The sequence below is a fragment of the Urocampus carinirostris genome, chromosome 5 (genome assembly GCF_059441175.1).
Source record: "Urocampus carinirostris isolate Australia breed hairy pipefish chromosome 5, RoL_Ucar_1.0, whole genome shotgun sequence".
NCBI lineage: Eukaryota > Metazoa > Chordata > Actinopteri > Syngnathiformes > Syngnathidae > Urocampus > Urocampus carinirostris.
Window position 1 is genome coordinate 14,434,005 of NC_142353.1, and position 22,750 is coordinate 14,456,754.

A 22,750-nucleotide genomic window follows, 5' to 3' on the forward strand; every position below is an offset into this window, starting at 1 on the left:
AGCTGGGCCGAAAGGCAAAGCTCTCGATATACCGCTTGATCTACCTTCCTACCCTCACCTATGGTCATGAACTTTGGGTTATGACCGAAAGAACACGATCCCGGATAGAAGTGGTTGAACTGAGATTCCTCCGTAGGGTGTCTGGGTTTTCCCTTAGAGATAAGGTGAGAAGCTCAGTCATCCGGGAGGGACTCTGTGTAGAGCCACTGCTCCTCCGCAATGAGAGGAGCCAGCTGCCCCTGCGACCCGACCTCGGATAAGCGGAAGATAATGGATGGATGGATGGATGGATGATATATATAATATTCTTAATACAATAAGTATTAAGACAATTACATCAGTGTACTATTTGTATGCCAGTACTTTACTCATCATTCGTCATATGTATGTATGTATGTACGCTATTTACGTCACATGCAAATACTCTACAAGCATCCACCCATTTTTTTTCGTTATAGTCTTTTTTAAAAAGTAAAATAAAAATAATTAGTGACATTCTATGCCACTAGAAGGCAAAATATTTTCTATCTTACAACTATTAATTAATTTTAAAGTCATATATGAATATGTTTTTTCATGTTGCTGTTAGCAAAACACTTGCAAAAATGCTCCCTATTGGCCATACAATGAACATACACAGTTTCCCTCTGTGTAATATTTGACCACGAGATGTTGCTGTATTAATTAGTGCACAAAGTCAGGGCCCATGGGGCGCATCTGAGGGTTTTCTTCCGTTGATCTTGATTAATTTTTGTATCATACAGCTAGGAATCATTATGTATTTGTTTTCACTCTGTGTGACTTCTCCTTGCATTTTATTTTATTGTAGTTTAGTGTATGAACATCTTTGTTATTTTTACTTGTTATTTTGATTCATTTTAGACCACTTTTGCTTAAATATATGCTACTGATGGTCCCTGAACAATCGTGGCTTCTTTTATTTCATGTTTATGTATGAGGTATTTGGTTATCAATGTAAAATTAACCATTACTGACGGAGCGATCAGAAAATATTTCTTTATTTATCTGATCATATTTGGATATATATAGATTAGCTTTTCAGTAGGGTTACAAGACTACATGGGTTATTTTAAAACTTTTCAACATTCGATCAGGTCTGCCCTTGTAGCTTGATTTTTCATTTGACACTTGCATCCATTTCATTTGACTTTGACACCTCTGGTTTAGTGCAACCAATAACAAGTGCTATGGAGCACAAGAATGAATGCAAACTACAGAGAATCAGACTGACCAAACTGCACCATTTTCCTCCCAAAACATTTTTGCTTCGCCTTTCACAAGGTTTTTGGGCTTGGGGGTACCCTTAGCAGCAAGATAGGGCACAATTATGTCAGCTGCCTCTAGGTAAGGCTCACGGTATGTGAAATAAATAAAAACCTATCAACATACGAGTGTTTAAAGGAGCTGTACGAAATTTGGAAGTGTTTTAATCTTTGCCACCATCTGGCTCATGTCATTATTGCAGCCTCAGTCATCTCACGATGCACGTGCAAGTACGTGCATTTTTTAGACACACGCATATAAATTCTTCATTTTCCATCTTTATTTGGGTTTGGGTTGGCATCTTGAAGCTGGACTTTTCTTACTTTCGTCATTTTCATGCTACACTTACAAATAAAATCAAAACATAAATCTGTGGGTAGGCGTATGACATCACTCTCCAGCATTCCCCCAGACCCACATTCATGTGACCGAATGTGTTCCACCCAAACAGATCTGCTAAAAGTAAGATAAAAGCAGATGGGCGCAAAGAATAAAGCATAAGAGCTCTTGTAAAAAAAATTGCGGTATGTTTATTTGATAATTCATGTATTTTTGCCTAATTTGTTACACGTCGTTGTTGTTTTTTTAATAAATTATGTTTTTTTTTTCCACTAAGAGGCACTAAACAATACACAGTGTCCCTTAAACACTCTTATGAATTATAATATCAGCTCACATCCTGATTCCATTTGAATATACGCTTAACGGCCGATTTCTCTATCCGCTAATCTGCTTGTATTTAATTTTTTCCATCTGAGCGGTAGTTACTAGGGAGATTAGAGCCCAGTCGCACCGCATGTAGCTTAAATATGGAGCTTTAAACCACAACAATTAAAGTAATGCAGGGGGCAAGACAATGGTCGGCCATTTAGCTTTTAGCCGCAGATGGCAAAAGGATTGTTTGCCCAAGCCTCAGTTGAGCTCTATTGGTTGAAAGGCACGGCAGCGGTTACACATAACCGCACACGTGCATAAGAGAGGCCGTTTCAGAAGTAAATCCTACTTGCTTTCACAGATACACAACTATACTCTCATAAAGACACAGTCATACACTAATATACTCTCACCACACATGGTATTATACTATCATATACACACAACTATTCATTCTCACACATACTACTATATTCTCGTAAACATACTACTACGCTTTCACACATATAATACTCTCACTCACCTTCTGCCATACTCCCACACTCACTACAATACTCTTGCACACACCATTATTCATTCTCACACACCATTACAATTTCTGTTCCACTCCGAGTTTTTATCACCCAGCGTAATTATCACTTTACTGCTCAGTGTTTTTTTTACTTTGGGTACTTTTGGTAACCATGGCGATGTGCAATAATCTCTGTGTATACGTTGTACATACTACTATACGTCGCTCCCAGTAAAGTAGTATGTGTGAGAAAGTATATAAATTTACATGAGAGAGAATAATAAAATATGTATGACAGCATAGTAGCGTTTGCAAGAGTGTATCGTAGTATCTGTGAGAGAGTATAGAAGTATTTCTGTGACAGCATAGCAGTTTGTGTACAAGAGTATAGTAATATGTGTGGGAGAGTATAATATTGTGTGTATGTTAGTATATTAATATGAGTGAGGGAGTATAGTAGTGTTTGTATAAGTATAGTAATATGTTTTAAGAGTATAGTAGTGTGTGTATGAGAGTAAAGTGGTATGTGTGAGAGAGTATAGTAGTGTGTATGAGATCATAGTAATATGTGTAAGGGAGTATAGTAGTGTGTGTCTGAGAGTACAGAAGTACGTGTGAGAGAGTGTAGTAGTGTTAATGACAGTATAGTAGTATGTATGAGGGGGGTATGATAGTGTTTCTCCATGAGTATGACTTTCTGTATGAGGGTATATTGGTGCATATGTGAGAGTGTGATGTTATATGAGAGAGCAAGTATGATTTACTTCTCAAACGGCCTCTCATAATTCAACATAACTGCACAAGTGCACACACGCACACACACTTCCTTTCAAACAAATGCAACCAATAAAACACTACATTTAGTGGCCACTAGAAGGGAGTGTGTGTCTTTATAAATAAATAAAGACAGTGCCCCAGTTTGAACTTCTCTCTTGCTCATTCGCACATGTGAAGTCAAAGAAAAGCCACAGTCAATTACTATGCCCGCCTAAGCATTCACATTGTATGTTCATTCAAAGTGTCTGTCCTACTACTCCTAATTCAAACTTTTCTCTTTTTCGTTCCACAGCAAAATATATCGGCTGCTTTGTCGATTCGACGCAAAAGAGGGCCCTTAAAGGAGTTTCCTTCTTCGATTACAAAAAAATGACTGTGTTCCGCTGCCAGGACAACTGTGCAGAAAGGTATGAGACTTGACAACCCAAACAAACCCTTTCAAATGGTACTTCTCGGCAGTCCAAGATATAAATGGAAAAGGATTGTCTGGATCAGTGTTTTTCATTTAGTGTGCAGTGATAACTTGTCTGCTGTGCCAGAGGAAATTGCCAAATTAATTTTTGCAAAAAAGCATGCCATTTTTTTAGTTTTGTTGCTTTTCTCCCAGTCTTGGCCCAGTAACGGTAACATTCATCCATATCAGCAAATTGATATTTTTTTTATATGCTAATTATCTTCTCACAGGACAGTACAGGGAAATGTATTTAAAATCGCATTATCTAATCTCATTAGCTGCACCGCTTATCCTCAGTAGGGTCGCGGGGAATATATTTAATAATGTATTTTATTTTATGAGGCTGATTGAGATTGCACTGAGACAAATGAAACCAATAAAATAAAATTGTGCACATAATCTTGATGATTTAAATTATTTTTTTAACTTTTTACTAAAACGTTTTGTTTCACTGGCAGATATGTTTTTCTTATTTTGTTAGAATAACCTTGTAATTTGAAAAGCAGCTTAAAATATGGTAAACTCTAATTTACAGCAACATTATTCAGCAAAATCAACAACCTGTACTATCTGTTGAGCCCTAATGACCAATGTGCCTGAAGATGTTTTAATAAAAAAATGTAAAGAACCAATCTCGGGGTGGCGCGGTAACAAAGTACAGACACACTGAATTGTACGACAAACTGTGGTCTTTTTTTTGGTCAGGGTTTAGTACACAGGAAGTCAAATAGTGAGACTACAATTAAGAGGCAGGCAAGAGGTTTCTAAATGAAATAATAAAAAGCTGTAAATAGAATGTGGAAGACAAAGCACTAGCAGAGAACCAAGGAGTGTTTTACGTAGTTGTGAGGTAGAGTTGTGATATGAGGGAAATTAAGACAAGTGATCACAGCTGTGAGGAGAAAAATTAAACCTGGGAGTAAGTGACCAAATGAGGTAAGGTTACCAGAGGTAGGAGAGAGGAGAGTCATGTCATATTTATTTGTATAGGCCTTACTTACAAGAAGTCTCAAAGGGCTGTACAGACTACAGACTATCATTACACCATCCCCTGGTCTGAAACCTACATGAGGGCAATTGAGAAACCTTGAGAAAGGGCTGCACATGAGGTAATCCCCCTTCCAGCATGACCAGGCTGCAATGGCTCTTGCAATGCACACAAAATATAGGTCATTTATTAGCTATATAATATAAGTGTGTTTTAAGCCTAGATTTTAACAGTTCTACTGAGATTGCAGATCAAATTTTAGGGGGCAGAGCATTACACAGCACAGGGGCCTGAATGGAGAACCCTCTAAAACCTGCACATTTCCTTATGGCTTTTGGGATCATTAGTAGACCAGCACTTTCTGAGTGAAGGTTCTGACAGGAACATAGAGGGAAATTAAATCTGAAAGATATGAGGGGGCAAATCCAACAGAACCCTAAAATCACATTTTAGACTGACAGTGCAGGTCAGCCAAAATCGGGGTAATGTGATCAGACTTTACAGAACTTTAGGAGAACGAGCGATAGAGAGAGAACCTACAGAAAAAACAGGAACCTGAGTACAGGAACGTGACAAAAAGTGTGCCTTCGCTCAAAAAGATTGTGAAACACTGGACTAGATAAGCTGATGTAAATTCAGACAGGCTGATTAAAAGGCTCTTGCTTGTTAGAGGTGCTGCGCTCACGCTTGTAAACACCACCCACTGAAAATCATACCGGCGCTTCTGAGGACACGACTGTCTGCATGAGGTTTCATGTGGCAAGTGATCACAGAGTATAAATGTTTTAATATGCTTTTAACAGCAGATTTTATTTGTTGTTTTTGTGACTCGTGCAGCTTTTACTTTTTGGTCTTTTAAACGGGCTTTACAAACGAATCGGTGTTGTGTCGTTTTTGTGCTTGTTTGATTGGTGAGATCAGATCAGATGAGCAGATATTTTTTAGTATATGCAAACTGTATGATGGATTGTTAATCAATCATTAGTGTTATACAAGAAGATCATCCAGTATGTGAAGTTTTTTGTGTCCATTATACCGATTCTTAACATCAATACTGATGGCATACAATACAATTGGATACCATTAAGACAAAAAATGAATCATTGCTCCCCCTTTACCCCAAATAGTTTATAAGATAGTCATATCTTCCTCTAACTAGGTGATCCATGTGTGACTGGTAGGAAAACACCTAGATTGTGTGGTAGGAACACATTTACCACTGCCAGCACCTTGCACCAGCTAGGAAAGAATTCATCCACAAAATAGAAAGATACCGTTGGGATCTCTTAGATCTATGAGAGACCTTTCTGGCTTCGATCATGACCAAAGCCCTGTACTCAAATGAAGGTACAGTCAGCATTATGGGATATAATGTCCCCACCTGCGATTGCTGATTATATTGCCTGACTGGCAGGAGAGGAACAAGAACTAAGGGAACTGGTCATTCGCCTGGGCAAAGCATCAACCGAGTATTGGATGGAAATCAGCACAAAAAAACAAAAGTAATGACCAACAACCCTGAAGATATCATCACAAACATCACCATCAGCCACTATGAGCTTGAACCTGTCATAAAATTTAAATATATTGAAGCTGTCATATTGGAAGAGGACCAGAAATCATGGCCAGAATCGCTCAAACAAATCAAAGCCACAAAGGAAAAATGAGGTCATGGAGATGCGATGCCACAGAAATCTTCTGGACATTAGCTACAAAGCCCAAATAACAAACGAAACATTGTACAACAACATTAAAGGGCGCATTGCACCCTACAAAGAATGGTTGTCAACTGTGCGCCGACCGAAATATGGTATGATCATGTCACAAGATCATCAGGACTGACCAAAATTATTCTCCACGGCACAGTCCAAGGGGGCAGGAGAAGAAGACTAAAAAGGAACTGCCAACTTTGCCACCACCCATAAACAGGCCAGTAACTGTCAGCATATAGAAAGCTGTCCAGAGTTGCATCCTCATTGGTGCCTCGGTAACCCAAGTGGTCAAGGGATTTGTAAATTGTGAATGAATCTAAATTATTTTTTAAAGGGACACTGTGTAATATTTAACCAAAAGATGTCACAGTATTGTGTGGCATGACCAAAAACAAGTTCCAAATCACATGGGATAACACAAACTACTGAGACTTAAAGTGACCAAACTGCATAATTTCACTTCTCATTTACTTGCCCAGACTTGAGACACTTCTCCAGCACACAAGCACAAGGTTGCTGGGTCTTTGAGTATCCGTAGCCACAAAATGAGGATCATGTTATGTAAAATGAATGCAAATTTCGTGCTCACAAGTTTTTATGAAAAATTATGCACGTTCATAATAGCTTACATACGTTTTGCTTGTTATTTAAATCAATATTGCTTTACTCCACTAGAAGGTGGTAAATGATACTCAACGTCCCTTTGAGTAAAGTCAGTTTAGCTACAATTTTTGATATGCAGCTTCAGGTTGAAAAACAGTCACTAGAGGGCAGTTGATACTGGTAAGAACTATTGTTGGCAGTACCGATATCCTAAAAATAGGCCGTCATATACAACGATAATGATATTCCCACCGAAAAAAAGTTTTGTGGGTGAAGGAGTTTAAGTCTTCCTTCCACATTTTCTGTCATTTGAATCGTATCATCATCCTGAAGATAATTTATCAGGTTTTATTTGAATCCGATCTTTTTTATGTTTTCTTTAAAAATTGTTGACATGATCCTAATTGCGTAAGGCAATCTTGCTGAACTCTTGATTTAAACATTAGCTGATTTTATCATAAGTTACGTGACATACAGCCGATCCGCGAGTCATCTCAGGTTTCAGTCGTCGCCTTTTGCAGCTATGCAGCGGTACCTAATGAAACGGTCCGTGAGCGTATATAAAATTAAGTGCTGGCTTTCAAAGCTTCACTCTGGACCTTGTGTTTGTGTGCCTGTTGGCCGAAAGGCTTTTTGTTTATGAGAAGGTCGAGAGTGAGTGTGCACAAAGCCCCATGAAGAAATGTTTTTCCCGATTTTTGCAGTAGATGAAATTGACTCGCTTGGTCCGGGCCTCACTCTCCATCACCTTCATGATGATTTAGGCGGCCGACTGCAGGCTAGAACTTTCCACATATTTGTGAACTGGAAAAATAGCTACTCCCGCTCAGGTTTTGTAAACAAGTGGACAGCCATCCCATAAGTGTATTACATTTTGACTGTTTTTTTATTTTGGTTTTTTTTTATTTTTGCTATACCAGACACAAGTTACACTTAAGACTTCCCAAAATGACCCAAATTGGTTCAAAAATTGGATCCGTTTGATTCAACGTTCTTGTTTTGCTTCGTATAACCCTACCCAATTTTGGGGGTTGGTTTAAATTGGTAGTCGTCAAACTGTGGCCTTCGGGCCACAAATATCCCTTAAAGTTTATTGATCCAGCCCACTCAGTGCAAATTGTAAAAATGAGTGATTATGTATATCATGGTAAAAAAATACTACTATTAAAACATTTTGTTTAGGTGTCACTTTTGTCCCCAGTGTCCCTTTGAAAGAATTATACTTTTTTTTTTTAATTTATCAAGATATTTATCAAGTGTCATGGAAAAAAAACACTTGAGCATTTTGAGTTTTTAAAAGAGAGGTATGATACATATACCACTCTTTCATTCTGAGTGTTTTAAACAAAATGAAAGAATAGACAGTGCAATGTGATAATAAACACGTTGCTGTAGATGCCTTTATTTATTTATTCATTTTTAAACGCATATTAGAAAAACATTGACTATTTTTCGAAACTCTGATTAGATTTAATCAATCAATATCTTTTCTTCCTCCCTGGGCCAACCTCTCTGCCAATTTTGTTTTAACCCAATGCTGTCGCTGACTCAAAACGTTTTCCTACCCCTGGTTTAAAGACTTTTTGGGGTGAGTTACGGTATTTTAAACTAGGCATGGTAAAGAGGGCGCATTTTTCGAGATTTCCCTTTCCACTTACGTCTGATTCATCGGCAAGCTCTGCAATCAGAAACTTGATTGTCAATCTTGTTGATGTGATTGACCTGTGTTGAAGGAGGGAAACCTTTAAAACATGCAGAGGTCAGACTTCGACTATCGGACGTTAGTTTTAGAGTCAAGTCAAGTCACTTTTGTTCGTATAGCCTTTAATCACATGGACTTAAAGGGCTGCACAGGCCAGCAATAAAACATCCCCTGATCTTAGAGAGAAGTACGCAATCTATGTGGAATCAGAACTAACAGGGGTGTTTTTTTGTGTTTATGAGGTTTTGTTTTTTACAATGTCATTTGACAACTTATTTGTTTTAATAATTCGACAGTTGTTTTCTGTTTTAAACCAATTCATCATTTTTGTAATCTTTTTAATGTGCCTTAATGAGCAATCAAATTATGGTGACTTTTTATGGAGTCGTATCAAATCAAAGCAAGTCTTGCATCGGTATACTCTTAACTCAAATTGGGTTATTTGTCGGGCTACAAGAACAAAATGCAAAAATTGGTTAAAATTGGTGATTAAAAGCATTGGCAAGGAATGTCATCATTGATTTGTTGTGTCGTGGGATTTATGCTCATTCAGCGCTTTAATTCAATGCAAATAAGAGCGCAATAATTTTGTTGTGACGTAATAGTGGAGTTGGGTTGTTGCGGAGACATGCTTGTAGAACCACTTCGGTCCAGCAGGGCGGCAACTCAAGACCACATTTTGTTGTGTGAGGTTTTCTTGATGATACACAGTACTCGCATTCTCTTTTTTTTGCATACTTTGTATAAAAGAAGAATCTCACATATTTGCAGGTGTATGGAATATATTTTATTTGCCAAACATATTGTTTTTGACATATTTTGTTTTTTGTTTTACATTATCAAATGTTCTGTCATTAGTCGCACTATTTTTGTTTTTGTCCAAAACGTCATTATTTGAATAAAGAAAAGGAAATTAAAAATGTGTTTTTTAAATCGTATTCATTGATTAATCGAAAATTAATTGGCCGATTCTTTGATTATAAAAATAATCGTTAGTTATTTGTGACCGAAACGTTTTTAGAATGTACTATACAGTAAGTGGCTAGACCATAAATCTTTCTCCCAAGCAGAGTCAGAGCTATATTTTTGATTTCCCATTTTGCATTAAAGTCCACTATTAGAAAAGCCTTTGCCTTTTCCTTGCAGTCATCTCAATCAGTTTAATCAGCGCTCATTGTTCCCTTTGAGCTCTCCTCCTCTCCTCTCTATTCCTCCACTTACTTCCCATCTTTTTTTCCCTCTCGCTTTCCTTCCTCCCCGAGGAATAACGGGGACGGCTCTATCGAATGCACCGAATTACACCCATCACTGATTCTCCGAGTGCAGAATAGGTGCAGCGAGCCGCTTGTTTTTCAGACACCTTCTCCTCGCCCCGACTTTCCGCAGCCGGCCGGCCCACCTGCTATTTCCAGAGCACGCTTTAATAAAAGAAGACAAACAAATGAGAAGCGGCGGCGTACAGCGGCGCATGCAGGGTCGGGGTTTGATTGGCAGGTCAGGAGGGTGAGCGGCCATCCCGTGTGAAGGGTTTCTAATTGCATCCGAAAGGCCTCTTGGGAGTTCAGTCAACAGAGGGAGGGCCACAGGAGAAAAGCCTTTTAAAGAGTACTGCAATCATTTATAATTGGCCGTGCCTCAAAACCTCTTAGCATGTATAACTGCGTTCATCCTCAAAAGAAAGATGTTCTGAAGTACTGAGCAATGTCTGGATGTGTTCTTATGTGCACTTCAGGACCCTCTGCGTATCATTTATTTGCGTTTATTGACTACAGTTGCTCTCAATATGAATCCACATTAACCAGGGAAGGATTAAGGTATAATGAATGCTCAGGTCGTTAACGCTTGCTTCTTTGACTTTGCTAATGATGGTAATCCGTCTCCCACCCCCTCCCTCGGCGCGCAGGGGTTACGTGTATGCAGGTTTGGAGTTTGGAGCAGAGTGCTTCTGCGGTCACAAGATTCAGACGGCCAACGCTTCCGAGACGGAATGCAACATGGAGTGCAAAGGAGAAAAGAGCAACATGTGCGGAGGAGCCAACCGACTCTCCATCTACAGGCTGGAGCTGAGCCAGGAGTCGGCACGGCGCCGTGAGAAAATCCCCTTGACTTCATTGGAAGCATGCCGCTCTAGATACTCGCCAGGCTATCAGCTTGAAGGGAGGATGGGGGATGAGAATCATTATTTGAACTACTTTCTTCTTTATTATCTTCACATATGAGCATTTTTTAGCTTTCTTGAGATAGGAAGCAGGAACAGGGAGGCAAAAATAATCTCAAATAAAAGGTGTAGTTAATTAATTCATGAGAAAAAACATGGGTAAGTCAAAGGTGTCAAACTCAATTTAACTCAGGGGCCACATGGCAGAAAAGCCACTTTTATGAGGGCTGCACTGGTAAATTAACGGCATAAAAATTGGGCTTCAGTTGTAAGGCTGGGGTCTTTTAGAGGCTCACAATTTAATTATGGTTATGCTTCAGGGGTGTTAGATTCGATTACAAAACAATTATTGAGTTTTTTTTTCTCTTTTTTTCTTATTAAGTTTCGTCTCCTGTAGTGTTTGTTTACTGTACATTTATAAAAATAAAAAAACTAGAAGAAAAATAGCAATTAAGCTAATTTCCACCAAAGTTCATTAAACCCAAGGAAACTAAACTTGAAGGGGACAAAAATAGCACACGAAGACTAGTTTAAGTTCAAATGATTTCATGATTTGAAAGTCTTTTTCTGTTTGTTTTTAATTAAGTAGTTATCTGGGTTTGGAATGTCACTATTAGATTTCATACCAATTATAGAAAGGAGCGAATGCTTGTTTAAACTTCTCTTTTTTAATGTTTTTTATTCAAGGTGATAACTAAACATTTTTATTTCCTGAAGATTTCCGTATTTATTTGTGTATAACGTGCACTCGTGTATGAGACAATTTTTTAATAAAAAATCAGTATTAATTTTTTTCTCTTTTTATCACCTTGAACGAAGTACTGTAAGTTAGAAATATTGTTGAATAAGTGTTGCCATGATTAAAATAATTTATTGATAATGTACAATGAACACAATACAAACGTACAGCTTAGTTAAGGTCCTTTAAAGTCCGATTTATCGTCAGAAACATCATACAGTTATTTCCCTTGAGGTGCTCTTTTGCGTCATTTTATGTATTTCAGGACAACTCTCTGTCCTCTAACATTCGTCTTTGATACCGTGAGTAGAAATAGTAGGATAATGAGATAAAATGTAATTGTTATGACGATTTCACCGCTGTGAGTCGAGTTAGATTCCCGTTCCATCCAACGTATTGTATTTATGATCAGTAATTTTGAATAATGTTTTAATAATTAATGATATTAATAATAATAATAACAACAATGCGCACCCAAACTTTGAGTTTTCTTTTCAGCAAAAAAGTGTGTTACTGTATTCATGAATAAATACAGTAAAAGCGTAGTTTAGAAGCAAACGTAGGGATCAACAGAGATATCCACACACCACGCAGGAATGCAATCGTGTTGCCTTAAACAGCATGTCTGACTTCTTTTTTAGTAAATTTACATTGGGACAGGTTTAATCAAATGTTCTCTGCTTGATAAATTGTAGTCATTAAATACAGCTACAGTGGCGCCTGGCTTTGGATACACCCAGTGGACATATTTAAAACTACAGGTCATTGTTTGACTTGATGGTTCTCGGTCAGTCATTTATACTTCTTTCACCTTTGGTTCGCTGGACAGACTATATCCGTTGGCTGGCTTGATCCAGCCGTATGTTTGACACCCATGGTTTGTGTCCCAAAAACAGCTAACAAACTGTCAAAGCAAGAAACAATCCTGGTGCACAGAAGAGCTGAGGCTAAAACAAAAAAAATCTCACAGAAAGCCAAGGGCAAGGTGGCTAAGAGGCTACTGCCATCATCTGGTGAAATAGAGATTTTTTTTTTTTCTGGGGTACGAATTAATCTTTTATTGACTAGCCACATATTATTCATTTTATGACAGAGGCCGCTGGCCAGTAAAAATGTTGTCACGGCCCATAACTGGCCCCCGGGCCAGACCTTGGACATGTCTGATGTAAACGGTTCACAATAGTCAAAACAACAAAGGTGCGCAATAAAAGTCACAATAATTAACCCAATCCGTTTTGTATCCGTCCAATAATAAACACAGAATAAACGTATCAGACATAAAACCCCGAAAAACCCACTAAAGTCATTAACCAGAACAATGAAACACGAAACATAATACATCCTCTACCCAAGCTAAAAAAAGAAATAGACATAACGAAAATGACCTCACAATAATTCACAGTGACCACAAAGAGGCTGTTTAGGCTCTGAAATGTAATACAATGGCCCATTTTTAAGAGGAAATATTTGTTTTATCGGATGCTGATGCTACAATTGGGAGCCGGGCTGCCCTGTCGTGTTTACTTCTTCCCTGGGAGGGATGTGGAAGCTGCCTCCCCCGGCATGCCGTGGTCTGCATCCTAAACACTCGCTGCCTGCTGTTTTACAACCGAGGTGATGGCAGTAAAGGCTGATTATCGGAAATAGGGATGGAACCTTGTTTCTTGTTTCAGAGTGTGGGCTGTGTCTGGAGCGAGCGCTTTGAAACATATTCTGTCAAATTCCAGCAGCAGGAAGAGCTTCACAAAATTCTCATTTGTTATATTATTAAAAGGCAGCACGACGCCTCGTTTTCATGTGAAATCCATTTTGCAAACGGATTTTTGCAACCACTAAAGTATTCTATATGAATCTAGTAGTTTGTAGTCTTCCTTGTGCTTTGCAGCACTTGTTTTCAGTTGCACTATACAATACAGTGACATCTAGTGGTCATATGTTACAGTGTTCCTTTGAAATGAGCGACTTTATCTGCCATTGGACCAAAACATTTTTTAGACATGATAACATAGGGATAAATACAAACTGAGAACAATATTATTTTACTTATTTGAGGACAATATTTTCCTTTAATAACGTACCAAGTAGTCTCAAAGCTGTTGTTATCTATTTTATTATTATTAAAAAGAGATTTGATTAACTACCTTAATCTTTTCTGAAGTGAGAAAGATAGTAGAATGAAACTTTTCCAACTATTTTATTTAAGGCTTTGACAATGACCAATCCCAGTTCACCTGTTTTCTAACTTTCATCATTTGGCATGTGCAGGCTTAGGTCAGTTTGGTTATCCAAACCCTGAAAAATTGTAAGAGTGCTTTGAATTTACAACCAGGGACAAAATGGCCCCCTTCTCGGATGGCTTATAACAGCACAATTTTTCAGCTTGATTAAAAAAAGTACAGAAACTAATGTAAATCAAAATACAGTGTTGTAAGGGTTGACTGCCCTTTGTGACACATTTGCGGGTGGACCCAAACACAGAGAAACCAAAACAAAGGCAGTCATGTTTAAAAGTCAAGTCAAGTCATTTTTATTTGTATAGCCCTTAATCTCAAAGAGTTTCAAAGGGCTGCACAGGTTATTACAAACCACAGACTATTATTACAGGCTATTATTACACCATCCCCTGGTCTAAAACCTACATGAGGGCGAGGAAAAACTCAAAAACCTCAACATGAGGGAAATGAAGAAACCTTGAGAAGGGACCACACATGTGGTAATCCTCCTTCCAGGATGACCAGGCTGCAATGGATGTTGCAATAACAATTAATACACAGATATTGTCAAAACATATATAGGTTATTCACATGCTATAGAGTAGAAGTGTGTTTTAAGCTTGGATTTAAACATTTCCACTGAGGTTGCAGATCAGATCTCAGGGGGAAGAGCATTCCACAGCACCGGTGCCCGGATGGAGAACGCTCTCGAACCTGCGGAACTCTTCTTGGCTCTTGGAATCACTAGTAGACCAGCACTTTCAGAACAAAGACTCCGAATCGGAACATAGGGGGATATTAAATCTGAAAGATATGAGGGAGCAAGTCCATGCATGATTTTGTATAATACCAAGAGAACCTTAAAATCACATCTTAACCAAACAGGGAGCCAATGCAGGTTAGCAAAAATTCGGGTAATATGATCAAACTTTCTTGTCTTAGTTAAAAGCCTTGCTGCAGCATTTTGTACCAGCTAAAGGCTCTGGATTTTGTGACTTCGGGAGACCGGAGAGTAGTGCATTACTGTTATCGAGACGGGAAGTAACAAATGCCTGAATTATAATCTCCGCATTTGACTGAGACAGCATAGGACAGCAAAAGGTAACTGATAACAAAAAGTAATTAACAAACAAATGGTCACAAGTGAAAGACTGAAAAAATTACAAGCTTTTGGAACTGGGATGACAATAGCAATGACCCGACGCAGTGTAAATAGCACACTGCGTCGGGTCATTCCCATTGTCTAGCAGTCTATGTAAAGTCTCGGGGAGATTGCGCACTCAGGGGGGTGGTAGCGTGCCAGATCCTGTCACTTCATTTGATTTTACTTTCCTCACACTCAAAGAACTGTTTGTTTACTATTTTCATTTCTGCTTTTACCCGTTGCTTTGTCAGCGTTCCAACACCTCTGACCTTCTTGGTCATGTGGGCAACGATGGGAAGAAAAAAGACAAGAGGAAATAATAAAAATGTTGACGTGGCTGCTTCGCAGAGCCATCATCCTAAAGTGCTTTTTGTATTTTGTCCTGTAACAGTTGATAAATCCTCCTCCTCCCTTTGAAATCATGCAGCATAAATTGCATTTGACTTCCCTGGTATTGTTTGAGGCTGCTGTATAAAGGCATCCTCAGCCATATACGGTATTTGCGTTATTGCTTTATTATTCATCCCTGGAGATTGTATTTATGTGACATTTTTGCATGGCGCACATATGCTCAAGGCAACAGTGCAGGAAAAATCCATTTCCCTGGAATTTCAAAAGCATATTAGGACAAAGACGGGTGACAGAAAGAAATATACTATAGGGGCCAAAAGCAGAAACACGGACATGACATTAAAAATGTAACTTTGGCGGGATAAAAAGGTTAAAGATTAATAAAACATTAGTTTGAGTCATGTGACTCAAGCTAAAAAAAAGCTATTTGAAAGCACTATCAGACGTATGAAAGTACAATGCTGCATGCAGTAGGTATATGCCACAAAGCAAAAAATAAATTATTCCCGCTATGGGAGAAATTGTTGCTTATTTTAAATGTAATTGTCATTATTCAAGATATTATTTGTTGTTTCTTTAAGGGAGACTGTGTATGATTATACCAATAGTTGAAAACGGTAAACCTTGTTAAAGGCTGAGCCAAAAATTCAGAAGAAAAATAGATAGATAGATAGATAGATAGATAGATACTTTATTCATCCCCGAAGGGAAATTCACTTTTCCAGCAGCATCCCTAAAATTTTACCTCATCTTCTCCGCTCACCTCGTCGTCCTCTTCTCCTTCCACTTCGCACTACAGAGACTTTTTAGCTGAGCCGTCTCTTATGACACCATCCCCTGATCTAGACCAAACTCATAGTCCGGGTAATAGTGAGCGATCGCTGTAGAGTGACTATCTTTGAACATGCATCGTGTCGGTGTCGATGGTCAGCAACGACCCCGGAATCGCTTGTCACGAGCGCAGTGATCTGGAATTCCATTAAATGACGATAATATGTATAAGATTCTTTTTTTAAAAAGTAATACTAATAAAAAAAGAGTCCATTTGGTGACGCTCTTGTCTCCAGTTTCCCAAACATCCAAATGGCAAGCTACATTTTTTTACTTGCTTTTTTTATCAGGTATTTATTTGATCAATTTAATGGAAAACAACACTTTTGAGTTGGCTGTATTGGATTTTGAGTTTTTCAAATGTAGTGCTTAAAATATGTATTATTTAGTGCCTTCTAGTGGTTAAAAAACTGGTTTGGTCATTTTGAGTCTCTGTAGTTTGCACTCAGCCTTGTACTTCGTAGCACACATTTTCAGTTGTACTACACGATACAGCGAAATTAAGTGGTCAAATGTGATTAGGGGTGGGTGAACATTCATTCCAGGTGCACATACCATTCCCCTTTTAAGGTATCAGTACTCACAATTAATGATTGTCAATATCTCGCCTGCCTTCTATTGGCCATTTAAAAATCAGGAAAGAAAAGTAAACAAAAATGGTAAATGGTCCCTAAAGAGACACAGTCAAATATTTGACCAAAATATGTTGCTGTGTGGTGGAGTTAGACTGAAAACACATGCTAAAAAGCTCAAGGAAAATAGCAAACTATGGAGACTCAAAGTGCCAAAAAAGGACCTTTTTACTTGTAATTTATTTTTTTAGTCTATGGGATAATTAGGTATGTGAAGAAACAAGATGGCGGACAATTATCTCAGCTCCTTTTAGGAGAGACTCGTGTTATGTAAAATAAAGCTGGTTTCTCAAACTATGAGTAACAAATACTTGCTTATATGATAGTTTGTGTGGTTTTAGATCAGGGGATGTTGTAATAATAGCCTGTGGTTTGCAATAATCTGTGGTCTGTGCAGCCCTTTGAGACTCCATGTGATAAAGGGTTATACAAATAAACATGACTTGACTTGATTTAAATCAACATGTTTTTTAAAAAAAAAATGGTTTTACCACTAGGAGGTGATCAGAATAAACGCTGCCCCTTAAAAAAAAAAAAAACTAAAATAAGCATATCCAGGTCTTTTCAAAGAGATGGTGGCATCATTGCTGACATCCGACATAATTTTCCACCATCTGGCTGCCAATGGCATGCCACCGTTGTTTTCTTTCTTGTTCCCTCCCCCCCTTTCTCTTTTCATTTATTTACTTATTTTTATTTCTTGTCTTTTGTTTTTCTTTTCTTTTTTCTTCTTTCTTTCCCCGTTTTTCTTGCTTATTTTATTTTTTCTTCTAATGTCTCCTCTTTCTTCTTTTTCATTTATCTCTTTGTTCCTATTTTCTCTATTTATCTTCTTTCTTTTTTTCCTTTTTTAAATTTCTTTCTTTTTGGTTCTTTTTTCCCTTCTTTGCCCATTTTTCTTGCTTTTTTCTGTTTTATTCGTATTCCTCTTATTCCTCTTATTTCTCATTTTGGTTACTTTGAGTCTCCGCATTGGACCTGGGCTCTGAGTTTTAGACCCTCGGCTTACATTATATATATTTTTTCCCCTCTTGGCCTTTTTGCCAAATGTTGTTATACAATGCGGCCTACCACTCAATATGTTTGCCCATCCCAGTTCTAGTTGTAAGTGAGTAAGGGGAAAAATACATTAAATTTGTAGTAAAAGAAGCAGCCCGTTGTCGCTCATGTTGGTCCAGCCATCAGATCCGAATGAGGCCGCGGGGTAAAGGTCATTGACACACTGTGAAAATGGGAGTCATAATGGAGAAAAACAGGTCAGGGCCTCAATAGACTGCAGACGAGATCCCAGCGGTTGCTTATCATCAGGGGTCACGAGCATAGGCTGTGGTAAAATGAAGGATATATTGTTTTCTTTCCGTCCGTAAGTAACTTGTGGTTCCTTTTTAGACGGCAGCGCCATTTTTAAGGGCTGTTTCCGCCGGCCAGACAACATAACCTTGGCGCTCCCTTTCAACGTCGCCATCCAAAACATTTCCGTGGACAAATGTGTCGACACCTGCACGGAGAAGGTAAGGCGGTCCTCACCGGTGTTGGGAGCAGTGTTGGGTGCGTTATTGGTTTCTGTACCTAGTTACTCCATTTCAAAAGTAGTTCCATTACCCCCCAGGTTGACGACATCCAAAAGTAGCGTGTAACCCTGAAAGTAACTAGTAACAAATTACCAGTTGTACTCACATTGAAGCCAACTCCCTAAAACTGCTTTGAAAAGGCCACATGACATCAACAAATGGAAAACATGTTGACCCACCAGTTGAAACGGTGAAGCTTTCATATTTCTTGTATGATCTCGAGAGCTTGCAAAGGAACATTTTGCCGAGACACCCCATATCCATTTTGCCTTTTATCCTTATAATAATAATAATAATAATAATAATAATAATAATTTCCTTTGTATTGTCATTCTTTGTAACAATGTACACAGAACGAAATGTCGATATTACTCAATTTAAGTTTTTGTCCAAGATGTTTTCTTTTTTACCCCCAGGCAGGGTGTAGTCTTACTGCATAACTTGTTTTTAAAATATAGAACACAGAATACCATAAATTCTGTGCTCACATTCGACCAATTGATTTCCCATTTGTTTGTTGTTTCTGTATAGCCCCACCCACTCCTCACGCACTTCCTGCCATTTGCTATGGGTGACACCTAACCGAATTTGGGTATTTAATATGATTTCAAAATTTTATTTTATGGTTGTAAATACAGCTTGGATGCGAGTATATTTGGTAAAGATAATATTAGTATCAAGAAATTTGTGTACCCTGAGCCACTGTAATTGTATTATTGAGTTGTACTTTGTCGGGCAGACCATATAAACATGCCAACTTCTCTTCGACAAAGTGAGTTGCGGTGTAATAATGTCAGGGTTGATGAATCCATCCTTAGTGGAAAGGGAAAAGGTACCGATTGGCAATGAAAATTTGTTAACGGTTTTTAAATGTTGCAGAGTAACGCGTTACTCCCAATACCAGTAACGAGTACTGTAATGCATTATTCAAAATAATTGTAACTCATCTATAGTTACATCATGGTGCGTTACTCTGCTACATTTTGAAAGCAGATCATAAATTTTAATGTCTTTTGTTCTTTGACGGTTCCTCCTCCACTTTTGAAGCAATACGAAATCTGCCAGCAACACAATGATGAATGCAACAATCTAGTGCGGGCATGTTTGTATTTACCTACACCATAAAACTGAATACAGGTGGCTTCGTCTCAAGCACAGAGTTTTTCCCTACTGATATTTCTCTACCGTATCTATTCAAATCAAAGCTGTATTTACCAATATGAAATAAAAGATTGGGCATCACGGCGGTGCAGTGCTTAGCGTGTTTGCGGTACAGTTCTGAGGTCATGAGATCGAACCTTCCTGTGTGGAGTGTACATGTACAGTAATCCCTCAGTTATTGTGGTTAATGGAGACCAAAACCACCCGCAAAAAGTGAAAATCCGCTAAGTAGCAAAGATGCTTAAAAATTTTTTTTTTTAAATATAAATATATATATATATATATATGTATATATATATATATATTGTTTTTTTAATATATATATATTATATATATATATATATATATATATATATATATATATATATATATATATATATATATATATATATATATATATGAAATGCATGTCTTTGGAATGTGGGAGGAAACCGGAGTGCCCGGAGGAAACCCACGCAAGCACAGGGAGAACATACAAACTCCGCACAGGAAGTCCAGTAGCTGGATTTGAACCCACACAGGAGGTTCCCAAGACCTTAGACAGTTCATGTCATGGGAACCTGTTTTTTTTTTTTTTTTTTTTAGACCCGGTTAATGGGGACCAAAACCACCCGCAAAAAGTCAAAATCCGCGAATTAGCGACGCCCCTTCAAAAATGCTTAATTTTTTTTAATTTTTATTCATTTATTTTTAATTATTTTATTTCATTATTATTATTTCTTACACCCGCGAAGCTCTGAACCCGCGAACGTGGAACTGCGAAGTAGCGAGGTCCCACTGTACTCCCTGCGCTTGCGTGGGTTTCCTCCGGGCACTCCAGTTTCCTACCACATTCCAAAAACATGCATGTCAGGTTAATTGGACTGTGTGTGTGAGCGAGTGAGTTGTCTGTCTCTGTGTGCCCTGCGACTGGCTGGCAACCAAATCAGGGTGTCCCTTGCCCACTGCTCGAAGATAGCTGCGATGGGCTCTAGCACCCCCGCGACCCTACTGCGGATAAGCGGTGCAGGTAATGGATGGATGGATGGATGGATGGATGGATGGATGGATGGAAAATGAAATACTGAAATCAGGGGATCAGTTTGTATGCACAGATTTGGTTGTGTATCACCAGTATTGAATGGTAGGCAGCTCATGGGGAGGGGGCGTGACATTTTCAGAAATAACATAATCAATGGGGCAAGTGTGAGTATAGAATTTACGGTTATAGACTGCTGAAATGTGGTCTTTGTATTTGTAAAATGATTTTGTCGATACACCATGCCTGGAAAAAAAAAAAAAAAAAGGGAAGGACATTTAGGAATGGAGAGAGAAGTCTTCAAGCGGTTTGAAGAATACGGAGTGTTATGGCTGTGGTAGTTTGCAAGCTCTCAGGATTGCACTAACCCAAAAATTTGAACGTGTCACTGCTTCCACAGGTTGGTGTACATGTTTCCTTATATTTCTCTTATTTGGAGGCTATTTTTGAAGCAGTTTCATAGGGTCAACTCCAATATCAGCATTTACGGTGATGTGTTACTAGCTACTTTATGGTGTCAGTAATCTGGGGAGTAGCATGACCAAGTAAGTAGTCACTGTAACTAGGTCCTTTTTTTTCAGTAACGTGCTCAACACTGTTCATCACATCCCCTCCTTCGCCATTCCCCGTGTTTAACGGCCCCCCGTATTTCAGGAGAAATCGCTGGCCGCCCTGGCCGGAGATCGATGCCACTGCGGCTTCCCGACCTCCCTCTTCTCCCTTCGAGAGCCTGAAGACGAGGCCATGTGTCTCCACCGTTGCTCCGGCGAGGAGTTCGAGAGCTGTGGGAACAATGAGTACTTTGCGGTGTACCAGACGCAAGTCCAAGGTAAAGTGCGTCTTTGAGTTTTGTGGCCCCGGCCAAGCGTGAGGCGCTTCCTGTGTTTTTGCAAAAGAATATACGAGCAGTGGCGCAGTGGTGCATTAAGGGGGAACGTGTCAAGCTGCTGAGTGCGCCACTCTATTTAATGCATTTGGTCATTGTACCACAAATTGGCAAGTGGATATTAAAAAAAATGTTTGTTTTTGGATGCTAAAAAAAGGGACAGACTTTAAGTAGCTTATTTCAAATATCTCAAACTCAAAGCATTTTGTGTGGCCCAAGAGACAGTGCTGAGAGAAGCACAAGAAAAATGAGCTGCTTCGCTTCAAACAATAATTTGCAGTTTTACTTAGCCGGGAAACTCCATTTCCATTTTGCCTTGTGTCTTTATACTACTCGATTATAGGTGTTGTCCAAGACGTTTACTTTTCTTCCTCCAGACATTGTGTAGGCCTACTGCAAAAATAGGTTTGCCTACTACCATTAATCAATCAGAGAACACCATCCCCTAGTTACTTTTACTTAAATAAAAGTGACACATGCACTATTTAAGTCAATGGAAGAAAAATACAAAATTTAAAAAAGAACCTCGGTTTCTTTGCAGAAGTTTATAGAAGCTTTAGCTCCTTTCTATGATAAATGTGAACTCTAACAGCGAGGTTCTCATAATCAAGTAAACGTTTTCATAAAAAAAATGATAAGGAGAATCAATATGTCGATTCGTGTTTGTATGCTATTTTTCACTTTCTAGTCTGCATGACTTTCCTGAAGTGAAATAAATTACAGAGGAAATTAATTCATTGTTTTACCTTTTTAATTTTGTATTTTTAACAAATGTTCAGTTGATAAACATGATCGGTTTGACTACTTAAGAGTTTTGTATTGGTATGAATGTAAAAAAGACTATCATCTCTTATCCCGGTTATTTGATAATATTTTATCCGTATACTTTTACTCAATTATTTCAGCTCTGGGCTGAAAAAGGATCAGTTTAAACTTATACATAATATTAAGTGAAAAGTAAAAACATAGAAATAACAATTATTTGTCTTTCAATGAAAAATGTTTTTGTACTTTGGTAATATTTGTTTTCCTTTTATTTATTTTTATTTTCCACATTTAACCAAATATCACTCACATTAATTTTTATGTTTTGCTATATTTACAACACAATTGTTTAAAAATGTGCTTTGACATTAACAATATCGCCACCCCTTGTTTATCTTGAGGGTTAGGTTCCAAAATAAACCAGGGAGAGGGAAAAACCGTGAAGAAGAAAATTTCATTTTTATTTTTTTGACAGCTATTACACATTAAATATTATATTATATAATGAAACCAAAGGTCCAAGCATTTGTTCAACAAATAAAAGTACTGTATAATGTACTTGTAAACATGATTTTGTTTATTTTTACCAATACTAA

General features: G+C 38.2%; 1 protein-coding gene across 1 annotated transcript in view; it reads left to right on the forward strand.

The window, feature by feature from the left end:
* Positions 1-22,750, forward strand: part of wscd2 (WSC domain sialate O sulfotransferase 2) — a 158,798-nt gene that overhangs the window by 105,098 nt on the left and 30,950 nt on the right. The window contains exons 3-6 of the mRNA XM_088335866.1: positions 3,519-3,633; positions 10,589-10,773; positions 18,143-18,264; positions 21,158-21,332. Coding sequence (XP_088191992.1) covers positions 3,519-3,633; positions 10,589-10,773; positions 18,143-18,264; positions 21,158-21,332 — 597 coding nt within the window. The remainder of the gene's footprint in view (positions 1-3,518; positions 3,634-10,588; positions 10,774-18,142; positions 18,265-21,157; positions 21,333-22,750) is intronic.